Raw genomic sequence first — 17,317 nt, forward strand, 5'->3', positions numbered from 1 at the left:
AGTACAGTTTATCAAAGTTTGAAGTTTCCCCTGCCCCACAGACATCATGCCTATGACACAATGCAGCCAGAGGATATAATTTTCTCCCAGCTAAGCCTGGTTTAATGTTGAATAGTTTCATCAGCTTCTTCAACTATGCTATTCTGCCACTATAGTTGCCACCTACCTAATCCTTACCTGGGGAACTCCACACTACCCCCTTAGCAGAAGGAAAGGAAATCTTTCCCATCCCCGATATAGTGTTTGCCTAGCTGTAAAAACAGAGTAGGTCTTTGGCATTATAATCAATACAGCTAAGCTAAGTGGCAGTTGCAGCAAACTCCAGCTGCGACAGCAGGGATAGAATGTAAAATGAGCTTCATGTCTTGGTTTAGACTTGTAATAATACTGCGAGACTAACACTCAAAATGTCAAGTGACTATTTAACTCTCTCTCTCCATTTTTGATTAGATTGTGACACTTCTAAAATTCAGACAGCTGCTGTGGTTAGACCACACAGTTTATCAACATTATATCATATACAAATAAGCATTCAACCAGAAACCAAAATGGTGACCAGAGTTTGTGATGATTGCACCACATGGTGGAGAAACGGCACCTTCCATTATTACCCCAATAAATAGGGTTGCCAACTCTCCAGGATTGCCTTGGAGTCTCCAGGAATTGAAGATTAAGCTCCTGGACATTGCCTGGAGTAACCCAGGAGAAAAATCATAGGAGCATTATAAACAAAGTGTCTCTCTTCTTTCCCCCCCCCCCCCCCCACCCCCATTTTTTTTGTACACTTGTGTTTATTAGTTATGAAAAAATTGAAGGGGAAAAAGACTTTTTGGCTGGGTGGAGCAGTTGGAGGCAGGAGGTCATGTGATGAAACCTCCAGGGATACGTCCAACCAGAGATGGCAACCCTATCAATAAGGCAAAGATTGCATCAGGTTGGTGGATTTTCCCGCCATTTAATTCTACAGGAAACTCTCTTAACCAGCACCTAAATAACCGGAAAGCGCTGTTAACCGGCAAAATTCAGGAGTAGGTTCAGGTAAGTTTTACTTCATATTAGTGGCAGTTCCTGGATCTGTGGCCGTGTAACTGGGGTTCGTTCACTTGTTGCTAAGCAACAGGGACGCTTGGTCTGTGGCCGGAGTTCCTGCACATGTTGTTAAGCAACCGGGAAGCCTGGATTTGTTGCTGTGTACGGAGCCCTCGTACCTTTTAACTATATCTCTCTGTAATCCGGACTTTTTGATAAACCGGCACCATGACGGTCCTGTTGGTGCCGGATAATAAAGAGTTTCCTGTACTGTTATTTTTAGCACTATAATGTAGATACAATGTTTGAATTCACAGGAAGATTAATCAGAATTCATATTACAGAAACTATTTGGCTGGTTCCCAGAAGTTTACAATGAAAACTTATTGAAATATTGTTTCACAAATTAAGTTAAAAAGCAAATAATTGCATAAAGAACCTCTTAAAGTTTCCCCTAATCGAAAGATAGAAACCTTCCCCTCCTGCCCACTAATTTAAAATAAACTCTTCACTTAAAACATCTGCCAAAGTCATTAAGCTGAGAGAAACTTACTCTCCATGCTGAATTGTAGTGATTTTCTGCAAGTTTATACTTTTACATTTAATAAAATTCTTAATACCAAAGCATATAAACATCTGTACTTTTTAATTTCTTCACCATTGCAATAAAAGACATACACACAGACAACAATTGTAATATTACAAATCATTACAAATCTTTAAAGATCAAAATCAAGCATATATTTTGAACTTTTAAATTTGAAGTTTATTACCAACAACCCGACACAAGTGCCACTGATAATACAACTTATGGTACAACGGCATAATTTATGCTGAAGCATTCAAATACTGTATTATATGAATTATTCTGCATGTACAATTTTAAGAGTCTTGCTTATGCATGTACTTCCTGTAAGTGTCACTTACTTGCCATCATACTTGGCTGTTACGCCTATTTGTCACAAAATTTCCATCAAAATTAAACTTCTGATTCAACTCTCCGAGCTTGCTCTTCAAGGAAGTGGTGCTGATGCTTACTAACGTGAGGGCTCTCAATTGTGTCTCCAGAATAGATGGTGCTGTTGCCCTTGGCCCCGCCCATCTCGGAGCAGCTAAAGTCAGGTATTTGGCCCGATGCCGACAGCCCCCATTTGCAGCTGTTGTCTATCCCTCCTCCCTCTCCTTCCGCAACTCGCCTCCCAGCTTATGCTGCCTGCCATATTTGCAGAGGATTTTTTTTTGTTTTTTTTTTGTTTTTTTTGAAAGTGTGTTTATTTAAAGTAATGCAGATTTCCATTCTTTATAATGCAAGAAACCTGCACTATTTAAAATAAATATTCCAGCTGTTTTTTGGTCGAGGTTTTCCCAGTCACTACTGCAAAAATCCTTTTAAGAAATTCCTTTGCAGTCCTTAACCCACACCCCCGCCCATCAGATCTCCACAACCAGCCCCATCACACCCAAAGCATTGTATCTTCTCTCCTCCTGTTGTCTCCTGCTCCTGAGAACTGCCTACTGAGCACCCACGTTTACCTCTCCATTGCCAACCTTTCCCCAATAAAATCCCACCATTGTGCTTTAGCAGCAGCGTCCCATTATCCCTTCCCAATACGTTTACTTGCAGCACCCACATTCCATCACCATCCTTGGGTCTACCCTCCCACCACTACTACACAAAGCAACCTCTCCCACACCACAGGACTTCTCTCCCACCCTCCTTAAACCCAGGACTCATCCCCTACCGCCACTATTCCACTTCCACTGGACCCCAGTACCCACTTCCCAGTGCTCTCAAATACTACAACCACCCTTCTCTGTACCCCCATATCCTGCAACTCCCTCCTCAGTTCTTCCAAACCCTCACCACTATGTCCAGTGCTTTCACGCATCATGACTCCCCACTCGTAATTGCTAGCACCAACCTCCCAATCCAACTGACCCCCACAACTGCTACATGTAGTACTTACAACCCAACTGACTACTTGCAGCCTGGAACATCCGCTCCACCGTAACACTATATCCTGAGTTTATTTTAAAGTGTTAGAATTAACTACATAGTTAAATTAACTTTTAATAGTAATGGAGGCCACCAATTCAGTTTCCATGCAATGTACACAATCTTGGAATTCAAGGCTAAAAATCTCAAACACAACATAAATTATCTTATTCAATTTTTTTTTTTTAAAGCAATCACCCAAATACAATGTTTTATGCTACAAACATACAACATCATGTCCTCCAATTCACTGTCAATAGCACCACAGGATATCACTAAATTATCTTTTACCCAACTGAAGTAACTCAGGACGTCAATTGCAATTGTCTTTTGCTGAATAATTCGCAACAGAAGATGGCAAAGTCATTTGTCATAAATAAATCCTTACTGGTTGAAGTGTGACTGTCAGGTTTACTATATCTAGCGTTAAGCACACTCTTCACAAAAACACACTTCTTTCTAACTTCTTGGAGATGTTAAGATAGTTTTAAAAAAACCAAGAGCTTCATGCATTATAAATGTAAACTCTGACATAATGGTGATGCAGCATAGCAATGAGAAGGAATCCATTTTACAATTAAAGCACTAATTCCACTAGTGGAAGCACTACAAAGCTTAAGTGACCAATCATAAAACTATATTATAGGTTATGGTTACTTAGCTGGTAGAAAGCAAGAGTGGAAATGGCTATAAATGATCTCAGTTTTAAAAAAATAAGTGAATTTACTAAAATAGGTAAAGACCATCTACTCGTCAGTGAATTCACTTGGAAAAACTGCTGAAAGATGCAATTTGCCTGAAACTGTATTTTGAACAGATCTCAACTTCAGAGAAACTAAATAACAAGACATTTCAAATGCACAGGAAGCAGCCTGAGTGGCCAACGTCCAACAGGAATTTCAATGTGAAAAGGTAGGAAATAAACATGTACTTAATGCTTTGAAAAATCTCACAAAGGCTTTTGAAATCAAAGTTGAGCTTAAAAACAAAATGACATTTTTGTCGTGCAAAGCAGATTCACTTTGCAAACTATTTAACTGTGCAATTTGCACTCGGTAAGGCAATATTATGACATATTTGTTGTTATACTAGATATTGGGCCAGAAATTCGGGTCCCCACGAAAGTGCCGGATTCGTGCATGCACGGGAAACCGGAACTTCCGTTCCCTTAAAGGAAGGGGTTCATAGGTCAAACGTGTGTGCCGGAGAGGCAGTGCATACGCCTGGAACTTCCGGTTTTTTTCCAGGTTTCTCCGGGAGGGTAAGTCTCCAGCAGCTACGCTTTTAAAAAGCAGTTGCAAGGCCTGCTTTTAACAAGGTAAGTGGTGAATTAAGTAAAATTAAAACATTTTTTCCACAGGTTTATTATTTTTAAATACTTTAAAGAAAGGTAAGTTTATGTTTAGCCCTGTTAGAAACAAATTAATTTTTTCAAAAATTTAAATTATTGTTTAAGTTATTTTATGTAATTTATAGTTATTTTAAAAATGTGATTTAAAAAAAATTTATTTGAAGTTTTAGTTATGTTTTGGGGCTGAACTCTATTCATGGATTTGACAGGTCTTCCTGGGATACGCAAGCACTGCATGCCGACAGCTGGAGCAGGCCCAGGATCGGAATCCCACGCGGGCCCACAGCCCAACAGCCGGCGCGCTAGTTAAGTGCAGGTCAGGGGCTTGCACCCGCAGGAAGCCTCCGACCCGAATTTCTGGGCCATTGTAATAGTTTAGAACAATGGATTTTGATGAGACCTTGCTGAAGTTAGTAAAGACAATTAAGTGTTTACATATGAACAGAGAAACACCACAATAAGCTTTCCCTTGCCAACCTGGCCATCCTCCTTCAGTCTTCCGTTCTTACCTATCAGAGAAACTAAGGCGGGAAAAGGCTTCAAAAAGCAAAGATGGCAACAGTATTCATACATTATCTAGGATGTTTTTCCTGATGCACATTTGCTCATCGATCCCTGATCCTGAGTGTAACAGTGTTGACCTTCCTCCCCCACATTGCCTGATGTGGCACTATGCCACACAGTCTCAGGGATGGGAGTGCAAGAGAAGAGAAATCTCAGTTGGCAATTGTTTTAAGGGTAAGGGCTCCATTTTCACATTCCTTAAAAATAACTTCTGGCAAGAAAACCAATTACGGATGCATTCATAGGCTGGACAGTTGCACTCGATCAATTTTTTGTTTTTAAACAAAATTGATTTTTGTTTTACCACCACTAGAACTAGATAGTGTGAGAGCGTAAAAGAATGTAAAAAGCACATGAAAATCAATTAGAGTGTCAACATTTTAAACAGCCATTAAAATTACATACAGTGCACAAAATTCTTTACCACGCCAAACTGGTTTGGAATTTATTTAGAGCAATATTAGAATTGAAGCAGACTTACCCTCGAGGATTCATACGACGGACTTGGTTGGTCAGCTGATCCCCAAGAAGTTGTACCTGTTCGTTCTTCCATTACTATCAAAAGAAAAGGCCATATTGTTATTTAGACTGAAGAAGTCTCAACGGTGTTTGTATCATTTCAGCCGATGTTTACTACATTATCCACACACCATAAAGTTCTTCCTTTCTTGAAAGTTCTCAGTTGGGTAAAATGCCACTGCCAGCTTCCTCAAAATCATTTTCTATAATATTACTTATAAAACCCAATGCTACCCACCAAATAATTTTCTTGGGAGGTTTATAGAATGTTTCTTGGGAGGTTTATAGACTGAACCATTGCTGTGCACCAGTAATTAATATTAATTTAATTTCCAGTTTTTGTTGAACATTTGTGCTCAAGGCAACAGGATGCAAGCACGAGGAAATGAGCCACTTTTCCATTTTGGACCATTGCCAGCAACAAGCATTTTTAAATCACTGCAAAGCTATGAAGTAAAGTTCCCTCAGCTCTGTTCCGACCACACATCTTAAGCTCAACCTCAAAAAATATCCTGACTGTGCCAGTGACATTTTCCATACAAACCATCCTTGGAGCGCCAAATGAAACTGCCAATTAGTGCCATATTAGAGGCAGGTTTGCACTTCCCACTAGAAATATTTTTGATGCTGTCCTAACTCGTGTAACTCAGACACTTACAAGCGAGTAGAGGGGAGATTTTCATTAGTTTGGGCTGGATTCAAATCTAAATCTCAGAACAGAAACAGTGCTCTGACAAAAGCATTACATGTCCAGTATGAAAACTTTCCCTTCAAATGTTGCTGTAATTGACTTCAGCACTAATTTCCATTCATTAAAATGCCAATTATAACTGCTCTTTACTGAATTAAAAACCCTGGAAGAAATATAGAAAAACACACGAGTATAAAATTCTAAACAAATCTTGCCCCCAAGGTTTCCTGATATTCTCTCGATACCCTTCTTTTCTTAAAGACTGCAATAAATCCTGCTTGAGGGATGCACATGTAACAGCTCTCCATTACTTCATCCATTCTGGTCTTGAGCCTGACAGTGGGTAATTCAATCACAAGTGCTTTCAGACCCAAGCCCAAATCTATTATCTATTTGTTGTCACCAACTGTCCACACACTCCCAGTAGGTGTTAGATCAGGAAGACATTCTTTTTACTCTCCTTAACCCAGTAGCACCAGTACCATCCCATTTAGACCAAAACTCAACACAGACCAGACAATGTAGGACTCTGTCTCAGTGTATTCGTACTAATTTATTGAGGGGGGTCAGAGGGAACATCGCACTCCTACTTCCACACACGCAAAAAACAAGATTAAGTCAATGCCTAAGTAGTACAAGTTGTTTTATTTTAAGCAAAAGGATGTGAAATGTTTGGAGCATTTTACGATCAGCCTAGTGGCTACAGCACCAGAGTGATGAACAGTGAACAAGTAAATCAGGGGTCAAATTTCATTTGCGACTTGTTTTCTCCCTCCCCCGTGAGATGCAAGAGAAGTATTATGACCACAACTGTCTGGGGACAAACAGGTATAAGGACACCACTCCAATATCTCATAAGCATAACTCCTGGGGAAAATCAAGCAGCATTGATGGCTCAAGCTATATTCAGGAGTGCTGGGTAATGCTACCTCACTTACATCAAGGATTGAAAGTGAGCATATTCGAAAGGATCTATCGCAGGTAGAACTTCGATTCTTCAAGACTGCTGGGCCGGTCTAGGTTCAACTTTAAAGACATTTGTAATGATTTTTTTTTTTTTTTTTTTAAATAAGCATCGATGCACAAGCTGGGAAGATGTGGCTAACAACAGGCCACACTGGAGGGCTGCATCGGGGAGACAAAGACGCTGGAGAGAGGTGGCTGAGAGAGGGGAAATAGGAGAGCACGAGGCTTCAGAGTTAATGCTGTGCGGCCTTCAACATCTGGCTCTGTGATATACACCTGCACCATCTGGGGCAAGGACTGTCGCTCAAGAATTGGACTTTTCAGTAACTCACAGTGTTGCAACAGGGCAAAGTAACGGAACTACTTTGGCGCTTACACCAATATCGATCAATACAGACAGCTGCCATGTGACAGAATTAGGTCGAGGATAACACGGATGTAGGGAGACCCTTTTTTTTTTTTTTAAATTTCAGTATTTTAAAATGATTAACAATACTAGCAGTGGATGATCATGCTTAAAACTGCTTTCCTATACAGTACTGTGTCAAGCATCCAGTTAGCCAGCTGGCTCTCCACGATCGGGAAATATGTCCAATATTTATAAACACCATAGGCTATCATTACTTTTTTTATATAAAAATCCTGGGATTAAAAAAAAAACAAAGCACTTCAAAAATCAATTATGAGGCTACAGTAGTTTTGAGTACTGTAGTGAATATGCTCTTGTATTCAGTTTAAGAACTGAATGATTGGATTCCAGAATAGGGGTGTGGCTCTTCCTCTAACCTCAGGTAATGAGAAACTGAAGTGGGAGTATCTCACTACAAAAAGACTAACTGTTCCACCGTCACTGGTTTCCTTCTTCCAGTAGCTTGCATTTTTATTAAATTTAAAAACATAACTGATAAGGGAATTAAGTGGCACTGACCAACTGCAAGGTGATTTTATTGAACTGTTACACAAATAAACTGTATTTTCTTATGTACCATGCATATGGAGAGGCAATTACCACTCACTCCATGAATGGGTATACAAACTGTCGAGCTCGGTTTTGCATATGCACTCATTTGTACTGTTCAATTCAGCTGTGGGCAATAGGGCTTCAAACAGCTTTACTGGACAGTACTTGAATTGTTTCTTACAGACTTAGTTTACTTTGCTCAGTCCAGAGCTCATTGTTACTAAAGTTCAATACAGTAGCACATTTTTGACCTTGCTGATAAAGATGGACATGCCCCCCACTACAGATCCTCGTTCAGCAAGTTGGAAGGAGCCTGTTAAATGAAGAACCGAAAGTACAAGCATCTTTTCCCAATGCTTACCAAGAAAGCAAAGATTTAACAATTACCTTACATCCTGATGGCATTTTGTACGGAATAATCAACAAGCTGAATAAGGAATTTAACCCACAAATAATTCATCAACACAAGAAATGACTTCAGTCAGTCCCATTCAAAAGTGTCGGATTCTTTCTACATGCTACCTACTGTGCAACATGTAATATAACACAATTTCAATTTTATTTTAATCTGAGCTATTGTAAACATGGAGGGCACCTTTAAACCTCCTCCGTAGTTAGTTGCTTTAACCTCTCAGGGATTTTGCCCACCATATTGAAAACTACATTGGTGACGTTATATGTAGGTGAGAACAAACCACCTGGAACTTATTGTGGAGCCTATTTAAATTTCTCACTCCTTCTAGAACTGTAAATCTCAAAGTATGTGTGCGGCTGGTTCATGGTGCCCCCCAGGATGTTGGTGGTCAGGAATTCGGTGATGGTAATACCGTTGAATGTCAAGGGGAAGTGGTTAGACTCTCGCTTGTTGGAGATAATCATTGCCTGGCACTTGAGTGGTGTGAATGTTACTTGCCACTCATCAGCACAAGCCTGAATGTCGTCCAGGTCTTGCTGCATGCGACCGAGGTGGATCATTCATTCGGCACTTCTGGCTGAAGATGGTTGCAAACGCTTCAGCCTTGTCTTTTGCACTCGTCTTCTGGGCTCTGCCATCATTGAGGATGGGGATATTCATGGAGCCGCCTCCTCCCGTTAGTTGTTTAATTGTCCACCACCATTCATGACTAGATGTGGCAGGACTGCAAAGTTTTCATCTGATCCATTAGTTGTGAGATCGCCCTAGCTCTTTCAATAGCATGCTGCTTCCGCTGTTCAGCATGCATTTAGTCCGGTGTTGCAGCTTCCCCAGATTGGCACCGCTTTTTTAGGTATCCCTGGTGCTGCTCCTGGCATGCTCTTCTGTACTCCTCATCGGCCCCTGGCTTGATTGTAATAGTAGAGTGAGGGATATGCCAGGCCATGAGGTTACAGATTGTGGTGGAATACAATTCTGCTGCTGCTGATGGCCCACCGCACCTCATGGATGCCCAGTTTTGAGCTGCTAGATCTGTTATGAATCTATCCCATTTAGCACGGTGGTAGTGCCACACAACACGATGGAGGGTGTCCTCAGTGTGAAGATGGGACTTCGTCTCCACAATGACTGTGCGGTGGTCACTGCTACCAATGCTGTCACGGACAGATGCATCTGCGACAGGTAGATTGGTGAGGACGCGGTCAAGAAGGTTTTTCCCTCGTGTTGGTTCTCTCACCACCTGCTGCAGGCCCAGTCTGGCAGCTATTGTCCTTCAGGACTCGGCCAGCTCGGTCAGTAGTGGTGCTACCGAGCCACTCTTGGTGATGGACATTGAAGTCCCCCATCCAGAGTACATTCTGTGCCCTTGCCACCCTTCGTGCTTCTTCCAAGTGGTGTTCAACATGGAGGAGTGCTGATTCTTCAGCTGAGGGAGGGCGATAGGTGGTAATCAGCAGGAGGTTTCCTTGCCCATGAGACTTCATGGAGTCCGGAGTCAATGTTGGGGACTCCCTCCCGACGGAATACCACTCCACATTGCTGAAGGTCTGGAGTCACATATAGGCCAGACCAGATAAGGACAGCAGATTCCCTTCCTTAAAAAGGACATTAGTGAACCAGTTGGGTTTTTATGACAATTCGATAGTTTCACCGTCATCATTACTGACACTAGCTTTTTATTCCAGATTTTATTTAATTAACTGAATTCAAATTCCCCAGCTGCCGTGGTGGGATTACGAACTCACGTTTCTAGGTTATTAGTCCAGGCCTCTGAATTACTAGTCCAATAACATAACCACTATATGCTACTGTAACCTATTCCTCGCTACAACTCCTTCCCAAACTGACAATTAATAACATTTACATTTACAGTGCCAATGAATCAAATAAACTTGGACAAGCACTATGGCAAACTGTTGAAATACTATTTTTGGAGCATTAACTTGTCCAACAGGAAATTAGTCTCAGGCCACCTAAATTGTGCATATTGAATTATGTGCAAATAGACCCCGAGCCCCATCCCAATGAATAGTGCAATGTGAAACATTTAAAAAATCATCCTATCCAGGTTAATATCATTCTAAATTTGATTTCGCTAAGGTAGTGCATCCTCAAAGATAGTCACAATGGTTTTCACTACTCCTATGGGTTAGGCACAGTCGGAGACCATGTATGTTATGTGTCCACTGCTAGAGAGACAGGGTTAGACTGCAGGCAGCTGGGAACACACAGCTGCAGCTCAATGAACTACACAGCGGAGTCAAAACTGCAGTCCTTGTTAAGATCCAAGCAAATTTGATGCAACAATATTATTGAAGTTCAAATGTCAGTGGTAATATTGCTGTATGTTAACAATTCCACCATGATGCGATCGTACAAGTGACCCAGAATTTGGGTCACAAAGGTACGTAAATTGGAATTGGGAAAAAGAGTGAAAGTGGCAGGTGTAATTAATTTTGAATCCCACTATATAGGATTTCCAATGCAATAGGACAGAAAACAAAAATCATTCCACATCAAGCAATAGCAGCCCCTTTGCTAAGGATATGGCCTTTTAATATTTTTTCATCACAGCTGTTATACAAAAAAAAATCTGGATATTTGAATATTAGATTTGGCCACCTAGAAGCAGGATCTACTCAACTGTCAACTTCAAGGTTTGTGAATGATTTCACCATTAATATATATAAAAGTATTATATTTTTATATATATATATGCAGAACATGAATCCAAACACATGCAATGTTCTTGTAACTGAACATTTTTGAAGGAGCCACTGCAAAAGTTTCTAGTTGGCTGGATGAAACGGAAGATAACCTGATTATTTTAAACTGCATAGATTTTATTGCTAGTTCGCTTTCCCTCTAAAGAACTTAATGACAAAACAAACAACACAAATGTACTGTGCAAACTTTTAATTTAGAAACTTGAATATCTTTTCCAGTTGACAAAAGTTGGAATTAGAAGCAAAAATCATTCATAGCATGATTGTCAAAACTACAAGCCATGTCATTAATAATTCAGTTTAAGGTGAAAAAACACAAATGAAATCAATAGCACATTTATTTTCAAAACAATACTAAAAAAACTATGTGCAGGCTTGCCATCTGTCTTGGTTGATCAAATCATAGATTTTACCAATAAAATTAGATTTCTGATAGAGGCATATAGCAGTAGCAAGTGTGGCCATCAAGTGTTGCCAAAGTTTCTAACTTCATTTTAACTGTAATGATGGTCCTGGAAGTACAGATTCTTACTTAAACCAAACAACAAACTATTTTTCTCATTAGATTTTCCATGAAGATGCAGCACTGAAATGGTCTTGAGGTTTCAGTAAACTACACAACTCCATTCAAATTACTGTTTGGTCTCGGTCCTGTTCAATTATTACAGCATTCTTATCTTTAACCCGCGAACAATCCCTTTCATTTCCTGAAATGTGGTTTGAGCCGCACAAAATTCCCCCAACAATAAAAATACAATCTTGCTCTACAGTAAACCGTTCGGAGAATTAAGGCTTTAGAGAAATCGGTGTCTCTTTTATAAAAAAATTCTGAATTTGCCTCGCACAGAATAGGTCTCTCTTCATTCTATCCATACTGCCAACCTCATTCACCCTACCAACACTCACTGCTTGTCCAGCTATTACTACCCTACCTGTTAGCACATCAGCTTGCAGAATGATCTGAACCCAACCTGGAAGAATCTCAGCCCACAGTGACATGTACAGTAAGCCCTTTCAGATCCCAGACTGGCTGGTCAATCAACAGCATGTTTGGCTCCGTATTAATTCAATCCCTGCCGTAGACTCTATTTCAATTCATCATTGCCAAACCTGTCCTTGCAGAGCTAACTTGACCCTTAGGAGATCTAGTTACCTCCACTCCACCTCCAAGAGAGGATGGTCACTAGTTGGTCAAAAGACAAAGTTTGTCTTTAAGTCCTCGTTAAACAGACAGGAAGCACCAGAAACAGCACCAGTCACCTTGCTGTTCTAGATGTACAAGTCCAATGGGAAGAATCATCTATCAACTTGGTTCACTTTTGAATGAGAAGGTTGTGGGTTCAAATCCAATTCCAGAACAGGAGTTCAGAATCCAAGTTGGCAGTTCAGTGCAGAGCTTTTTCTTCATCTTAAACTGAATCACTAATGAAGGAGCGTTGCATTGTTAGAGATACCATCCTTTGGACAGTCTTTCCTCAAACAGCAAGAACAGATACTCGTCATTCACCTTGCTGTTTGTGAGGCCTTGCTGTACACAAATTGGCTGTCATGCTTGCCTGCATAAAAGTGGCTGCATTTTAAAAGTAATGTGTGAAAAACTGCTTTGCAACATTTCTCGGACGTGATGAGGCACTATATAGTGTCATGTACCAGGCTTATTATTCATCAACTAGCTAATCCAGGTATAAGGGATTTGGGAAAAAAGGCATGAGGCTGACTGTCACTCCAGGATACTGAGTGACAGATCAGTGTAAGCTGGGACACCTTCTCACCGCTGTCATTTCCTTTTTTGCCACAGATCCTCAACTTGATTCTGGAGCTCACAAAAATTGCTTAGACTCAAATCTTATGTGCCACAAGCTTAACTTGCATTGGGACTTTGGTCTTTCTCATCTTGCTTCAATGGCAGCAGAGCGCTTTTCTCCTCTTGGTGCTGGAATCCAGGAGAACCCCAGCTGTTATGAGTCCGCAATTTCAAGATCCCTTGAGTGATAATATTCCCGGGAGTCTAACGAGAATGCTCTTCTAGTGGATAGAAATCACATTCATTCAAGCACCATAATGACTTGCATTCCATTGCCCAGATCAGCTTTTAAGGATTTGGCAGCAATGGTGTGGATACCTGATTGCTTACCAATAGGCAATGTGGCATGAAACTGGCTCATTAATGCCTTGCATTTGTGAAACACACTTTACTGGCTTGTTCAATCTCCAAGCAGCATCAAAGTAAAATGTCAAATTACACATGACAGTAGCAGCAATGATCAATTATATGAATAAGTTTCCATCCTACGCTAGACAGGCTCTAAATCTCAACAATTAAAATTATTTTTTCCCGGTAACAAGGAGGTGCCTAAAACCAAATATCTGGAGTCTGCTAATGTAGCTTTTTGTACTGATATGGAGTAAATGTAACAGTCGGAAAGGATTGAGATTTTTACCTAAAGGAGTAGCAAGTACAGAAAACATCAAAGATAATAGACTTATGAAGAAGTAATCTGACATCTTTCCAAGCTTCTTCAGACATTTCAGGTCCTACATACTGAAGTTCTAAACTTAGGAGATTCAGACAACATTTTGTATTTGTTGCAATTTTCATACTGTAAAGTTTAATTTATAGTGTGAACCAACTAATGTCACCTTTATAAGTAATGTTACTATATAAAACAAAATACTTCACACAACTCACTGAGCAGAGGGAAAAAGGAAAATTACCAGTCTTAACAAAGAAAGAGGAGCTTGAATCTTTCAAGTCTTAGGATGTTCCAAAGTGGATTGCTTTTGAAATGTAGTCACTGTTGTGAGGGCAGCATACAAAGCAGCCAATTTTCACACAGCAAGATCCGACAAACAGCAAATAAATGATAAATGACCAGTTAGTCTGTTTTGGTGGTGTTGTGTGAGGGATGAATGTTGGCTAGGACAGCACAAGAACTCGCTGCTCTACTTCAAATGGTGGCATGGGATCTTTCTTATCCACCTGAACAGGCAGATAAGAGTCTCAGTTTAAAATCTCACTTACGAGACAGAAATCTCCCAATACCTTATTAAAGAGACAGCCTAGTTTGTGTGTGCGCAAGTCCTGGAGTCGAGCTTAAACCCAGAACCTTCAGACTCCGAGGCAAGGTTGCTGCCATTGATTCAAGTGGACACTCTTGACCAAAGAATGTAAATAAGCGAATCCACGAATGATGGATTGTTGAGTCACAAAAATTGTTGAAATACATACCAAGCAAAATAGTAATGTGGAATAATCATTTAGCAGATGCAGATAAATTTTAAGACAGTGAATTCTAGAAGCTCTGTTTAACCATTTTAGTGACAACTTTTCCTGTGGTTACTTCTGTTATGACTCAGCTGCTTTATGTAACCAGATAGTAAATCACTGACACAAATGTCAAAAGCCGTCAAGCCAAAAGCACAAACTGTAGACTCGTGGGCGACAGCTATAATTACCACTACCTGAAACTGACATGTTTTAAGTCAGTGTTCAAGATAAAGGGACCAAATTAAATCTTCAGATTGGAAACATATATACGTATGTGTAGAAAACACTGCATCCAGTAAGACGCAACATTAAAGCAGTTCATCTTCACACGAGTCAAGTTCCAGATCACAGCAGACTTGCATTTCCACTCATCATACTGAACTAATTCCATTGCCCAAGTAACCATTTGGCTGCAGTGAGCCATTACTCTCAGTCTGCCATGTTCCCACAGACAAGACTTTTTACCATTAGCTTGTCCAAGCTTAAACAGGCTTCTCCCATCTCCCCCAAAGCCAAGAAGTCAGCCAAGGTAAATAAAAAATATGCCTTGTACTGGTTGGATTGGTCAAGAGTATCTGCTTGAATCAGTGGTGGCAACCTTGCCTCGTAGTCTGAAGGTTCTGGGTTCAAGCTCTACTCCAGGACACACAAACTAGGCTGACTCCCATCCCCCCATCTATCTTAGCCCCTAACCAAGCTGTCTCACCTCTGATCTCCAACAGCTCATGGCTGTAGGAACATCAGATACACCTGCAGGGACAAGATCAATAGTATCATCACCTTAACCTCCACAAAAGAACACTGAAGATTCAAGCAGTGGAAGGCATCGTAACAGCCAGCACCATCACCCAAGATCCATGGCAGCTGTGTAAACTTCAAGAAAATGATTGCTACATGTTGTGTTTCAGTTCTAATAAAGCTAGCAGTCCTCAGAAGCAGATGGCCTGTAAACTTGAAGTTCCACACAGGCAGATAGATAATCCTAATTATGTATACACACACACAAAATTTACAGTCCAAAATTGCAAAAAGCAAATGTTAAGGTTGCAAGCAATAGAACATTTCAAAATGGCAAACTATCTCCGCAGAAAGAGAATCGAAGAAAATACTTATAATGAAAAAATGGTCAGGGAACAAGGCCAGTAATCAGCCATTTACCAAAGCATGGATTATGCCAGTTTGTGAAAGAATGATTAAGTCAGGAACATTGGCGGTATAGTAGTCCAGACACTGATCTTTCAACCCTGGGAACTGTTCAAATCTAAACCAAATTTAAGGGGCAAAAGTCTCCAATGTCTTCTGGCTATAACAGTCCTGTGTGAAATGGGTTTGAGATGTATCAACTTCGTTTCATTACATCGGATATACGGCACAGAAACAGGCCATTCGGCCCAACCAGTCCATGCCGGTGTTTATGCTCCACTCGAGCCTCCTCCCGTCTTTCCTCATCTAAATCTATCAGCATAACCCTCTATTCCCTTCTCCCTCATATGCTTGTCTAGTCTCCCCTTAAATGCATCTATACTATTTGCTTCAACCACTCCCTGTGGTAGCGAGTTCCACATTCTCACCACTCTTTGGGTAAAGAAGTTTCTTCTGAATTCCCTATTGGATTTCTTGGCGACTATCTTATATTGATGGCCTCTAGTTATGCTCTTCCCCACAAGTGGAAACATTCTCTCTGTATCCACTCTATCAAAACCTTTCATAATTTTAAAGACCTCTATTAGGTCACCCCTCAGCCTTCTTTTTTCCCCCCAAGGGAAAAAAGAGGCCCAGCCTGTTCATCCTTTCCTGATATGTATACCCTCGCATTTCTGGTATCATCCTTGTAAATCTTCTCTGCAGCCTCTCCAGTGCCTCTATATCCTTTTTATAATATGGCGACCAGAACTGTTCGCAGTACTCCAAGTGTGGTCTAACCAAGGTTTGATACAGGTTTAGTACAACATCCCTACTTTTCAATTCTATCCCTCTAGAAATAAACCCTAGTGCTTGGTTTGCTTTTTTTATGGCCTTGTTAACCTGTGTCGCAACGTTTAGTGGTTTGTGTATTTGTACTCAGAGATCACTTTGTTCCTCTACCCCACCTAAACTTGCACCCTCCAAGTAATACGTGACCTCCCAATTCAAATTTATCTGTGTTGAATTTCATTTGCCAATTATATGCCCATTCTGCAAGTTTATTAATGTCCTCCTGTGATTTGTTGCAGTCCTCCTCAATATTGACTATCCGCACCCCCCCCAACCCCCCCCACCCCCCACCTCCAATTTGGTTTCATCCGCAAATTTAGAAATTGTGTTTTTGATTCCAAAGTCTAAATCGTTAATGTGGATTGTGAACAATAGTGGTCAAGTGGGTATTGGGCTCATTGCACAAAGCTGCCCTATTTTATCAACACACAGCAAATTAAAATCACTGGCAATCTTATTCAAAAATTCTGCACCTATAAGCAAGGTATTTTCTGTGATTAGCAAATAATGTTGCCCGTCATAGAACTGCCTCGAAAGCAACAACTTAGCCATGTACAGGAAACTCTTTTTTTATCCGGCACCGACGGGACCGGCGTGGTGCCGGTTGATCAAAAAGTCCGGATTACAGAGAGGTAAACTTACCAAGGTACAAGAGCCCCGTACATGGCCAGAGGTGCAGGAGCCCCGGCTACCCGGCACTTGTGCAGGAGTCCCGGTTACACGGCCACAGATCCAGGAGTCCCTGTTGCACGGCCACAGGTGGAGGAACCCCGGTTACATGGCCACTAATATATAGCAAAATTTACTAGAACCTACTCCTGAATTTTGCCGGTTAAGAGAGATTTGCGGATATTTAG

General features: G+C 40.8%; 1 protein-coding gene across 12 annotated transcripts in view; it reads right to left on the bottom strand.

Annotated features, from left to right (window-relative positions):
• The window catches only part of tcf12 (transcription factor 12), a 295,499-nt gene that overhangs the window by 212,687 nt on the left and 65,495 nt on the right, over window positions 1–17,317 (bottom strand). For all 12 annotated transcript variants that reach the window (XM_085968734.1, XM_085968731.1, XM_085968732.1 and 9 more), the window contains one exon: window positions 5,422–5,495. In XM_085968734.1, coding sequence (XP_085824860.1) covers window positions 5,422–5,495 — 74 coding nt within the window. The remainder of the gene's footprint in view (window positions 1–5,421; window positions 5,496–17,317) is intronic.

The sequence above is a fragment of the Somniosus microcephalus genome, chromosome 27 (assembly GCF_052327205.1).
Source record: "Somniosus microcephalus isolate GS21.2 chromosome 27, FLI_Smic_1.0, whole genome shotgun sequence".
Taxonomy (NCBI): Eukaryota; Metazoa; Chordata; class Chondrichthyes; order Squaliformes; family Somniosidae; genus Somniosus; species Somniosus microcephalus.